Genomic DNA, 13,199 nt, shown 5'->3' with positions numbered 1-13,199 from the left:
AAAACCCCATATACTCATCCAGAAGTCTTTTAAAAGACCCCAGCGAGTTCGCCTCCACCACCACTGACGGCAGCCGATTCCATTCACTCACCACTCTGAGTGAAAAACTTACCCCTAACATCACCGCTGTACTTTCCTCCCCGTATAATGGAAAACAGATTTGATTTTTTAAAAGAATTTCATTGGTATTTGTGAGTAATTGCAGTGCACAAATTGTTATTGCTTCTACTTCGTTGGTTGCAAAGTGCTTTTGGATATCATGAGCTCAGGAAAGGCATGGCTCTGTGTAAATGCTAGTCATTCTATTTTTCCACACCTTAGTGCATTTCACCATTTTCATTAGTGGAGTCACACAATTTTGTTTCATCAAGTTCTTTAAACATACTTGTCACTGGCCATTAACTCAACTGCTACAGTGTCAATATGTAAACCATATGGGGAGGAATTTGACATTCCAATTAGAGTTTTGTAATGTAAAGCTGTACAAGTATACTAAAGAAATGTCATGATCTTAAGGTTGGAAGTTCAGCCTGTTTTTGTTGCATGGAGATGCATTTGTGTGTTGAAAATAGATATCTTAAATATTTTATGCAAGTGTTGTGCCATGTGTTCTGTGTATCTTAGATTTTCCAAGGCTTTGTGTACAGTATTTGGTTACTACACAGGAATAATCCATGATATCTGGGTGCAGTAGAGTCAGTTTTGAATTTCAGCTGTAATTTTCTGGCTGACTGACCTTTTGCCCTAATGTGGGAGTATAAATCAAGCTAGGTATAAATGGGATAGGTTTAAGATTCCTTGTTTTCTCTAACTTCTTACTTTCTTTTGCCCTTTGTTCTGGTAGAAAATGTGATCTTTAAGGCTAGTCATTTTTGATTAGAAAATATTGCTGCGTATTTTGAGGATTGTCAATTATCCTGTCAATTGTTTTGTTTGGGTTTGTGTAATATGAGAACAGTATATCTTCCCATTAGTGAGGTGCATATCAGGATTTTGTCATGGCAGTGCAGTCTGTATTTTGAGCTGATTAGGGCATTTCTTAGTGGTTCCATATACGGACAGTTGTTATCATGTTATTGAGTTGGTGAAATCTTTTCATTTTAATAAGAGATTTAGCAGCCTTAAAATGTCTAGTTTGACATAAGCAAATTTGAGGACTGAGTGCATTTGAATAGGATTATATAAACTGTTGAGTTGACCAGTCAAGATATTTATACTCCTGCATTAATTTGTAACAAGCAAAAGTAAATTCTGCATCAGTGATAAGGTAAGCTTTTTCTGTGATTTAAACAAAAATATGCTTGTTATACAAGCACAGTGTGAAATTTAACAATCATGATAGAAATCTCTGTTTCAATATTCCTCAGGTAAGGGGGTATAAGGCCTGGAAAATGGGGGAAGCCGTGTTGGGACAGCAAATCCAAGTATTGTCACCAGTGTGGAGCTGAGGATCAGGCTGATAGTAAGATTGGCTTCTGACCTGCTCCAAGGAGGCATGCAGCTCATTAGGATTTTTGTTTTTATTTCAAATTTCCAGCATCTGCAGTATTTTGCCTTTATGATATAAAGTGGCAGGGTGGTCAAACTTGCAGCATCATTTGAATGTTTCCTGCTGTTGGAGTACCTGCTTTCTGTGTGTAGGAACTGCCAGCGATTTTGAAGGCTGTCTCCATGTGTAGGCCTCAAGGGCGTTGGAGCTCAAGGCAGCATGCCCCACTGATGGGGCAGTGTGGATGAAAGGGCACATTTTTTGGCCCTGTTGTCTGCTCCTATGTTTTTCTTTCATCAAAATTGCCCTCCTAGCTTCAGGTGTCTTCATTTTCGGTATTCTGTGCAGACCACTGAGGGTGCCTCAATGTTAATGTGCCTTCCGACCTGCAACCTGCCTCAGCCTTGAGTTCATTATCTCCAAAGTGCCAATTGTAGTCTACATCTTTTTGGTATTCTGAAAGTCTAAAAACAGTCACAGATTCTCTTGCCATTTTAACTTGAATATCATAGGCAAGTTTAAAAATATTCTACCAAATTTAACAATATGCAATAACCCCTGGTTGACGAGAGTTTTCATCCACTCGGAATAAATAATTATCATTCAAGGACTTTACAAACTTCATAATTAGAATACTTGGCATATAGAATGTTTAATAAGAATTACAGTAAACTGTTAACTGGCACTCAACAACCGGAATTTGACGGCTCGATTATTATTAAAGCCAATCACTTTGTGTTTAGATAATGTGTTCTTTAAAAAAAAACTTATAATGGATTGTAAATCTGCAGTGTTATGTCAGTTGGTCAATTTTGGCTGTTGTGCCTGAACAAAGATGTACCCACACGTTGTCTTGTGCCTCAAGTAATGTGACTCCCCATTAACCGGTATTTTTAAGTAACTGGCACAACCCATTCCTTGAGCATGCCGGATAACAAAGATTTTGCTGTACTTGATGTCCTGTTATGATTTTGATAATTGCAAATTCTGTAGGTAATCACCTCCTTTCTTCACAACAGAAATGGGATATTAATTAGTCCTGCTAGGTTCATAATTCTTCAGTTTTATTTAGGAAATTATTTTGTATTATTTGTGGTGATCTGGGGATTGTTTTGTTTTTCTATTAAACCTTTAACGGAAAATGATTCTATCTTTCAGGTTCGGTTTATTACAAAAATTTGGCATCCAAATATTAGTTCAGTAACAGGAGCCATTTGTTTGGACATTTTGAAAGATCAGTGGTAAGTTCCTCTATTTGTTTTTGTGTCACATGCAACCTTCAAACCTTTCTAATTTATTAGTCTGTGTGGTGTTTGTGAATTTTTGATCCCCTGTTTTGAGTTGCACCATTTTAAGTCATTCCACCTCAACATTATGCATTTAATGGAACAGTGCCTAGCACTGGGGATTTTGTTTTGGTTTGGTCTGATGTGGGAGCATGCGATCCAATTAGTGTAATTTTGGTGCAGTCTCTTCCATTGCTGGCCACCCTTTTCAGTTTGTGGCTTACCTCTGGCACCCTGCAACTTAAAGCTATTGTCACTCCAAAGCTGCTCTTGCTGCCTCTCACTCACCTCCAACCCCTCACTTTCAGTGAGAGTTCAGAAGAAGGAAGTGATGAGTGGGTGAGGTGGAGTAGTGGGTGGGACATTTGGCAAGGAGGGCTGGAATGAGAGAGGTTCAGCACTGACCTGGATGATGGATGAAAAGAGGGTTGGGGGGGGGGGGGAGCAGAATGTATGGCGAGTGGGAGATATGGTGGCCGTGAGGTTCAGGACATGGGAAAGGCTGCAAACCTGTGGGTCAGCAAGTTTGAAGATCAGTAGAAAAAGTTAGCATTTTTCTTTTTATATTTTTAGATTATTTACAATGTAAGAATTTGGGAATGTAAAGCTTTTCCATTACAAGATTTTTTTTTACATATATAGCTTTTATATTGTAATAGGAAAATCTGATTCATTTAATGCCGTTTGATTTAAAGTTGCACTTTTCAGCAACACAATACTAACGTTCAGCAAGGACTTCTTAGTTTTCAAGTCTTTAATGAATTACATTTTTTCTAAATTGAATCAGTCTTTGCATGATTTGACTACAAATGGACAGCATGTAGGATCCAGTTACATCATTAGGGATGGCACACAGTGGTTAACACTGCTGCCTCACAGTGCCAGAGACCTGGGTTTGATTCCTGGCTTAGGTCACTGTCTATGTGGAATTTGCACATTCTCCTCATGTCTGCATGGGTTTCCTCCGGGTTCTCAGACTTCCTCCCACAATCCGAAAGACATGCTGGTTAGGTAGATTGCCATTGCTAAATTCTCTCTGTGTTCCCGAACAGGCGCCGGAGTATGGCGATCAAAGGATTTTCACAGTAACTTCGTTGCAGTGTTAATGTAAGCCGACTTGTGACTTATAAACTTTACTTTACAATAATCTGATGCTGAGCATTGCAATGCATTCATACATAAAAAATAAAGTGCTCTGACTTTCACTGTAGCCTTTGAGGATTTCCCTTCCTGGCTTCTACTGTGCTGTATAATTCTGCTGGGTCCTGCCTCCACTCTATCCACTATAATTAGCCCTGCCTCCACTCTATCCACTATAACCCTTTAAAGTTATCGTTAAATCTTCTTTTATTACCTTTTCAAGTGGCACATTCCAGATCATGACTGGCTGTTTTATTTTTTTAAAAATTCTTTGTCTCCTGGATTTTTTTCCATTTATGTTTGATCTGTATCCTCTTCCTGCCAATGGAAGCATTTTCTCCCTTTCTACTAGCAAAACATTTCATAATATTGAACAAGTCTGTCAAATCTCTCTTTGACTCCCTCTGCTCCAAGGGACTTCTCTAGGTTCACGTCCTTATTCATGGTACCATTCTAGTATATCTCTGTTGCATCTTTTTCATGGTTGATAACCAGATGGCTTTTTGTTGCTGTTTTTGGTCTCTTTCAAAAAAGTCCCAGTATGAAGGACTGTAGTTGATTTGATGTTGTTGTAATAACTTCCTGTTGTGGTGCTGCACCATGGTCATTGCTGTACTTCCATAGAACAAAGTACCCAACATTTTGTGTAGAATATTCTGTGAATCAGCTTTGCTGTCCCTGGATTTTCTGTTCTATTGTGATGTTTGTGCTGATGAAAAGTTGCTAGAAGTAGTTGGATTAGTTATTCTGACTGGTTAGAATTTGCTGTATGCTGCATTTGTTTCCTAGCTACCAATCTAAAACCAATAGGTGCTGTATGCGGTATCCAATTCACATGCCCTGGGTGGAACTCTGCCCAGCAGAGAGCCCTGCTCTTATGCAATTGCATGTGTATGTCAGGTTGCTCTGCCTGGTAATCACAAATTTGTACTGGTTCCTAGAAACATGTACCTGCACTGTCTAAACTTTTCAATTATCCAGGAGGTTCATAAAGCACCTGAGTAGTTTTTTAACAAAAAAGTTGGCATTACACAAGTTGCATTCCATTCAATATTAAATGTGAGACTACCCTTTCACAGTACCTCTTTCCACACCTTAAGTTGGGCTGCATCATAACTCTCCGTTTGTATGACAACTCAAGGTGGGTGTGAACCATTTTGCATTAACGTGAAGCATACTTCTGGCTGAACACGATAGCTGAATTCCATACTCTCTCTCAATTATGCTGACGACTCTTAATGCTTTAGTATAACCTAAAGCTTCGAAGCTTTTATGATTCATTTAAGCATATGGTTATATTGTGCAAAAACTTTTAAGTGTTTTAAATTGGAGAAATAGCTGAAGCTATTGTTACAAGTCAGGTCAAATACTTCAAGGTGTTCTATGAAGCTCACCTGAACTGTAATGTTTTACATTAAATTTGGCTAGAATGAGCATGAGAGGTTTCATGTTGTCAGGTGTGATTCAACTGACCTAAGAGGCGCTTTCATCAAAAACAAAGTTTAATTAAGAATATTGTTGATATGTATAGTATGATAATTAGCAAGAACTTATAACAATTACAAACTAAAAACACAACAACCACGACAATGTATAATTCTCAAGGAAATATCTCTAATGCGTTCCAACCAATGTCAACATCCAATACACACAACCCTCCAAATAAACACAATACAGCTTCGGTTAATGCCCATTTGTTACAGGAATCTGACCTCTTAGTTTGAATGCTGAAAATCCCTTGAAGATACCTTAGAAGTGGTTGTAGTCGAATCTGTTTCCCAAAACGGTTTCTTTAAGACAGAACCAAACAGGGAGAGAGAGACTGCTTCTTAGCTTGCTGCTAAAACTGCTTTCCAAAACAAGACTGAAAGCCCAAAGGAAAAAAACCCCGATCATATGACTGCCACAGTTTAACTCCACTCCTCAATGACATCGCTGAAGCTGCATGTTTTTATGAAAAAAAGACTTTCTCAAAGGTGCACTCACATGACACTTGAGATGTACTTTACACAAATTGTAATTTTAGGCTATAGCAGTAAATTAATCAAGTCTATTTTTATTTTCTTAATATTTTTTCATTTTTCTACAGTTCGAAATGTAGCATGTGAAGTGCAAATCTAAATAATTCAAATGGTGAAAGTAGCAATTGTGTAGAAATCATGGAAAGGAATACCAGTTAATTCCTACAGGAATTCCTACTAGTCAACATGAACTTTTTCTTTCTCCTCTGCTCTCCTTTAGTAAATAATTTACTCAAATTCTCTCTTCCTGAGAATCCAGATGGGATTTTATCTGAATTCTTCGAGTGAATTAGAATCAGGCCAAATGCAGTAAGTCAAAGGGGGAAGTAAAGAAGAAAATAAAAATGATAAAAGGTGAAATATAACAGAATGGTAGTACTCCAGTTGTGGCCTAACAAGCATTTTATACAGTTCCAGCATTTTTGTCACAGCTTGGCCAGAGGGGTGACTAGTTCTAGAGTGCAAGTTTCAAGCGCTACAGCTTGAATGTTATCAGGAAACATAGTTTTTCCTGTGTTTGTGGGTAATGTTGTGGAGCTCGCAGACTGAGATGGATTATCCACTTGGCATTTCTGGCTGAATGTGAGGTGGCAAGTACTTCAGACTTTCTTTTGTTTGCCTGCTGGTTTTTGCCATCTTTGAGAATGTTCACAGAGCTGCTCCTCCCATTACTTGTTCACTACTATTAACAATTGGATGTGGTAAGACTGCAGAGCTTTATCTGATGTTTTGATTATTTGCTATTTGGTGTGCATGTAGCATATTGTGCCTTCACAAGTTGGTGTCTCATTTTTAAGTCTGTTTGGGACTGCTCCTAGCATACTCTCCTACAGTTCTTTGAGCCAAACTTGCTTCTCTGTTCTGATGGAGTAATGGTGAATTGAGGAATATACTAGAACATAAGAAATAGGAGCAGGAGTAGGTCATCTAGCCCTTCGAGCCTGCCCCGCCATTCAATAAGATCATGGCTGATCTGAAGTGGATCAGTTCCACTTTCCCGCTTTCTCCCCATAACCCTTAATTCCCTTGTCTGTCAAAAACCTATCTACCCGTGACTTAATATTTAGTGAGGTAGCCTTCTCCTCAACTTCGTTCTAAACTGCACCCCCCCCCCCCCCCACTTTATCTTGAGGCTGTGCCCTCTAGTCCTGCTGTCCTTTCTGAGCAGGAAGAATCTCTCTACCTCTACCCTATCCATCCTTTTCATTATCTTATACGTCCCTATAAGATTCCCCCTCATCCTTCTGAACTCCAATGAGTACAGACCCAGTCTATTTAGTCTCTCTTCATAGTCCAACCCCCTCATCTCCAGTATCAGCCTAGTGAACCTCCTCTGCACTCCCTCCAAGGCCAAAATATCCTTGCGCAAGTGTGGTGACCAAAACTGCACACAATACTTCAGCTGCGGCCTCACCAGTGCCCTGTACAGTTGCAGCAAGACCCCCCTGCTTTTATATTCTATCCCCCTCTCTATAAAGGCCAGCATTCCATTCGCTGCCTTGATCACCTGCAGACTGGGTTTTTGCGACTTGTGCACAAGGACCCCCAGGTCCCTCTGCACCATAGCATGCTGCAGCTTTTTGCCTTTTTAAATAATAATCCCTCCTACTATTATTTCTGCCAAAGTGGATAACCTCACGCTTGCTAACATTGTACTCCATCTGCCAGGTCCTCACCCACTCACTTAGCCTATCCAGATCCCTCTGCACTTTCCACACCCTCTGCACAATTTGCTTTTCCACTCATCTTTGTGTCATCAGCAAATTTTGTCACCCTACATTCAGCCCCCTCCGCCAGATCATCTATATAAATGGTAAATAGCTGAGGCCCCAGCACCAATCCCTGTGGCACTCCACTAGTCACCAATCAGAATAGCACCCATTGATACCAACTCTCTGCCTCCTATTAGACAACCAATCCTCTATCCACGCTAACACCTTACCCCCAACTCCATGCCCCCTAACCTTCTGAAGCAACCTTTTGTGCAGCACCTTATCAAACGCCTTTTGAAAATCGAGAAACACCACATCCACTGGTTCCCCTCTGTCTACCGCACTAGTCACATCCTCATAGAAATCCAATAAATTCGTCAAACATGAATTCCCCTTAACGAATCCGTGCTGCATCTGCTCTATCAAACCATTCTTTTCTAGGCGCCTCGCTATTTCTTCTTTGATGGATTCAAGCATTTTTCCAACAACAGACGTTAAACTAACTGGCCTATAATTCCCTGCCTTTTGCCTGCTACCTTTTTTAAACAGCGGCGTAACATTAGCCGTTTTCCAATCTTCCGGCACTTCCCCGGAATCCAGCAAAGTTTGGTAAATAATCACTAAGGCATCTACTGTCACCTCTGCCATTTCCTTCAGAACCCTGGTATGCTTTCCATCTGGTCCTGGGGACTTGTCCACCATCAGTCCCGTTAGTCTAGCTAGGCCATGAGGTTGCAGATTGTGGTGGAATAAGATTGTGTGGCTGCTGATGGTTGTATTGCCTCTCTTATGAATACTCAGTATTGAACTGCTAGATCTGTTCTAAGTATATTCCATTTAGCAGCATGTTAGTGACATACCATATGGTGGAGGACGTCCTTGGTGCAAAGACAGGACTTGTCATCACTTCTACCAAAATTGTTATGGATAAGTACATTTGCGCCAAGTAGGATGAGGATGTAGCCAACTAAGTTTCTCCCCCTCTTGTGTTGGTTCTCCCACTGCCTACAGCAGGCTCAGTAGGCAGATATCCCTTTCAAGCCTCAACATGTTCAATCATAACTTATGGTACTAATCTACTCTTGGTTATGGACATAAGTCCTCCATCCAGAGTATGCTGCGTGCCTGTGCTACTCTTGGTATTTTTTCAGGGAGATGTTCAACTTGGGACAGTAATGATACATCAGCTGAGGGAGAGTGTCGACCGTAATCAGAAGAAAATTTCCAAGCACATGCTCAACATAAGGGCAAAAGACTTTTATAGATCCATAGATGCTTACAGCACAGAAGGCGGCTATTTGGCCCATCGTGTCTATGCCTGTCAACAAAGACCTAACTATTCTAATCCTGTTTTCCAGCTCTTGGCCCAAAGCCCTGGAGGTTATTGCAGTGTGAGTGAATATTAGCCGCCTAAAGGTTACAAGAGTTCCTGACTCAACCACTCTTTCAGCCAGTGAGTTCTAGACTCTCAGCAGCCTCTGGGTGAAAAAGTTTCTCCTCAATTTCCTCCTTAGCCTTCTACCTCTTAGGATACATGTATGTTCCCTGGCTATTGTTGCTACACATTTGAAATTTGATGACATGTTTGATACTCTGTCCTTTTTAGGGGCCTATTGTCTGCATGTTTGCCTCTTCGTGTTATTTATTCTACCGAATGACCTAATTTGATGATCCCTCCAGGATACCATCACTCCTCAATACTATAATTGATTCCTTGATCAATATTGTGATTCCCCTGCCCATCTCTTCCTCTTCCATCCCCCTCTCTATCTTGTCTGAATACCCTATAACCAGGAATGTTGAGCCGGAAAACATGCCCATTTTTCAACCGCCTTGATCGTAGCTCTGATATCATACACTCATGATCCTATCTGTGCCATCAGCTCATCTGTTTTGTTCCTCAGGTTCTTTGCATTCTCTGAACTACTTGTCAGGCTGCCATCCCCTTGCCAATTTAGTTTAAATCCACTCCAACAGCACTAGCAAATCTCCTCACGGGGATGTTGACCCTGTTCCTGTTCAGGGGTAATCCTCAAACTTGTACAAGGCCCACCTTCCCTATAAATGGTCCTATCGTCCCAAGACTCTAAAGCTCTTCCTCCTGTACTATCTCTCCAGTCAAGCGTTCATCTGCTTTATTATTGTCAGTTTTACAGCACAAAGAGACAGTTTGGCCCATCATACCTGTGCTGGCCATCAAAAAGTATCTATTCTAATCTCATTTTCCAGCATGCCTTGCATGCTATGGTATTTCAAGTGCTCATGTATATGCTTGGAAAGTGTTGACGCCTCTATTATCCTTTCGGCAGTGAGATTCATATTACCAGCACCCTCGACATGAAACAGGTTTTCCTCAAATCCTCGATCTTTTGTTAAATCTTAAGTATATACCCCCTGGTTATTGACCCCTCTACTAAAGAGGAAGCTTTCTTCCTATCTCTATCCTGCATAATATTGTACACCTTGATGAAGTCCCCCACTTTGCCTTCTCTGCTCCAAAGAAAACAAATCCAGCCTCTCTTCATAGCTGAAATGCTCCAGTGCAGGTGATATCCTGGTGAATCTCCTCTGCAGCCTTTTTAGTGCAATCACATTCTTTCTGTAATGTGACAACCAGAACTGCACACAGTACCCTAGCTGCGGCCTAATGAGCATTTTATGCCGTTCCATCGTAACCTCCCTGCTCTTGTATCCCAATACTAGGCTAATGGAGGCAAATATCACTCATGACTTCAGTCACCTTATCTACCTGCCTTGCTGCCTTCAAGGATCTGTGGACATGCACCCCAAAATCCCTCTGGTCCTTTGTACTACCTGGCGACCTATTGTTTTGTCTTCCCTTGCCTTGTTAATCCTCCCAAAGGGGAGGCAATGGTATTGTCAACCAGAAGTGCAGAGTGGATGATCCATCTCAACCTCCTTTGGAGGTCCCAAGCACCATAGATGTCAGTCTTAAGCCAGTTCTGTTCACTTCATGTGAAATCAAGTAACGACTGAAGGTATTGGATACTGCAAAGGCTGTTGGCTCTGACGATATTCCAACAATAGTACTGAAGAACCTGCTATGCCATTAGCCAAGCTGTTCCAGTACAGCTGCAACACTAGCATCTATCTGTAAAGTTAAAGTTTTAAAGATTGTTTATTAGTCACAAGTAGCCTTACATTCATGCTGCAGTGAAGTTACTGAGAATATTCCCAGTCGCCACACTCTAGCACCTATTTGAGTACACTGAGGGAGAATTTAGCATGGCCAATGCACCTAACCTGCACGTCTTTGGACTGTGGGAAGAAACTGGAGCACCTAGAAAAAACCCAGACAGACATGGGAGAATGTACAAACTCCACGTGGTGTTCCTGGTGGTATGAGGCAGCAGTGCTAACCACTATGCCACCAAATTGTTCAGGTATGTCCTGTACACAGGAAAAAGTATAAATCCAACCCAGCCAATTACCACCCTAACAGTCTACTCTTATCAGCATAGTAATAGAAAGGGTCATCAAAGGTGCTGGCAAGCAGCATTTATTCTGCAATAACCTACTCCTGGATGTTAGGTTTAGATTCCACCAGGATCACTGAACTCCCGATCTCATTCCAGCTGTGATTCAAACATGGACAAAAGAGTTGAATACCAGAGGTGAGGTGAAAGTGACTGCCCTTCACATCAAGGCAGCATTTGACTGAGTTTAGCATCAAGGAGCCCTAGCAAAACTAGAGTCAGTGGGAATCGAGGAAAATATCCTTTTGCTGTTGGAGTCATAACTCTGCACAAAAAATTGTTGTGGTGATTTGAGATCGATCATCTCAGCTCCAGGACATCACTGCAGGAGTTTCTTGGTAGTGTCCTAAGCCCAACTATCCTCAGCAATGACCGTCCTTCCATCATAAGATTAAAAGTGAGGATGTTCGCTGATAACTGCATTATGTCAGAATCATTTATGACTCTTCAAATACTGAAGCAGTATATGTCCAAATGCAGCAAGACATGGACAATATTCAGGCTTGGGTTGATAAGTGGTAAGTAACATTCGCACCACACAAATGCCAAGCAATGGCCATTTCCAACAAGAGAAGATCTAACCATCGCCCCATGACATGCAATAGCATTACCATTGCTGCATCCCCACTATCAGCATCTTGGGGGCTACCATTCACCAGAAACTGAACTGTTCTAGCCATATAAATACTGTTGGTACCAGAGCAGGCTAGAGGCTAGGAATCCTGCGACGAGTAACTGTCACTGGGTCAAAATCCTGGAACTTCCTCCCTAACAGTATGGGAGATGTACCTACATCTCTAACTGTAGTGGTTCAAAAAGGCAGCTGACCACCATCTTCTGAAGGGCTACTAGGGATGGGCAATAAATGCTGGTCTAGCCAGTGATGTCCACATCCCATAAATGACTGTTTTAGAAGCATCACCTCTCTTTTTGAGGTGAAATTCCATTTTCGACTGTTCTGTCCATCTGACCAGCTCATCTATATCATCTTGTAATCAAAGGCTTTCCTCCTCACTGCTTACCATGCCACCAATTTTGGTGTCACCTGCGAACTTGCTATTCATATATCACATATTCACATCTAGATCATTTAATGTAGGCTATAAACGTCAAGGATTCAGCACCAATTCCTTTGATGCACCACTGGACACTGGCTCGCAGTCATAAAACAACCTTCAACCATTACCTTCTGCCACTAAGCTAATTCTGGATCCAATTTGCCAAATTGCCCTGGATCACATGAGCTCTTACCACCTTGATCAATTTCCTATTGTCAAAAGCCTTAGGGTGGCACAGTGTTTGTACTGTTGCCTCGGTGCTGAGGACCTGAATTTAATTCCTGGCTTGGGTCAACTGTCTGTATGGAGTCTGCATGTTCTCCCTGTGTCTGCATGGGTTTCCTTTGGGTGTTCCGGCTTACTCCCACTGTGCAAAAGATGCTGGTTTGGTGGATTGGCCTTGCTAAATTCTCCCTTGGTGTACCCGAACAGGTGTGAGAGTGTGGCGACTAGGGGATTTTCACAATAACTTCATTGGAGTGTTAATGTAAGCCTACTTGTGACACGAATAAATAAATTTTAAAACTTTACTACACCAATTGTTCTGCCCTCATTAAACACTGGTGCCTCCTTGAAAAATTCAGTTAAATTGATTAGCCATGATCTCTCCTATAAAGCCATGCTGAGTATTCTTGATTAATCCAAGTGGAGATTAATTCTTCCCTCAGAATTTTTTCCAATAATTTTCCTACCTCTGTTAGATTCACTGACCTGTAATTACTCGGTTTTCCCTACTTATCTTCTCAAATAATGGTATCACATCAGCTATATCCCAGTCCTCTGTCATCTCTGTGGCCAGAGTTGATTTGAAAATTAGAACCAGAGCCCTTGCAATCTCCTCCTTTGTCTCACACACCAGCCAAGGAGGCATCTAATCTGGGCCTGGGGATTTTTAAACTTGTAAACCTGCTAAAACCACTAACATCATCACCTTCTTGAAGCTAATCTGTTCAATTATATCATAGTCCTCTTCCTGCTTTCTATACCTACATCATC

General features: G+C 41.2%; 1 protein-coding gene across 2 annotated transcripts in view; it reads left to right on the top strand.

Annotated features, from left to right (window-relative positions):
- ube2kb (ubiquitin-conjugating enzyme E2Kb (UBC1 homolog, yeast)) overlaps positions 1-13,199 on the top strand; it is a 97,819-nt gene that overhangs the window by 70,897 nt on the left and 13,723 nt on the right. For both annotated transcript variants that reach the window (XM_080188606.1, XM_080188616.1), the window contains one exon: positions 2,648-2,730. In XM_080188606.1, the coding sequence (XP_080044732.1) occupies positions 2,648-2,730 (83 nt within the window). The remainder of the gene's footprint in view (positions 1-2,647; positions 2,731-13,199) is intronic.

The sequence above is a fragment of the Carcharhinus amblyrhynchos genome, chromosome 1 (genome assembly GCF_965287045.1).
Source record: "Carcharhinus amblyrhynchos chromosome 1, sCarAmb.v2.hapA, whole genome shotgun sequence".
Classification (NCBI taxonomy): Eukaryota; Metazoa; Chordata; class Chondrichthyes; order Carcharhiniformes; family Carcharhinidae; genus Carcharhinus; species Carcharhinus amblyrhynchos.
Note: the sequence above shows the minus strand (reverse complement) of the source record. Positions and strands in the feature narration are given on the sequence as shown.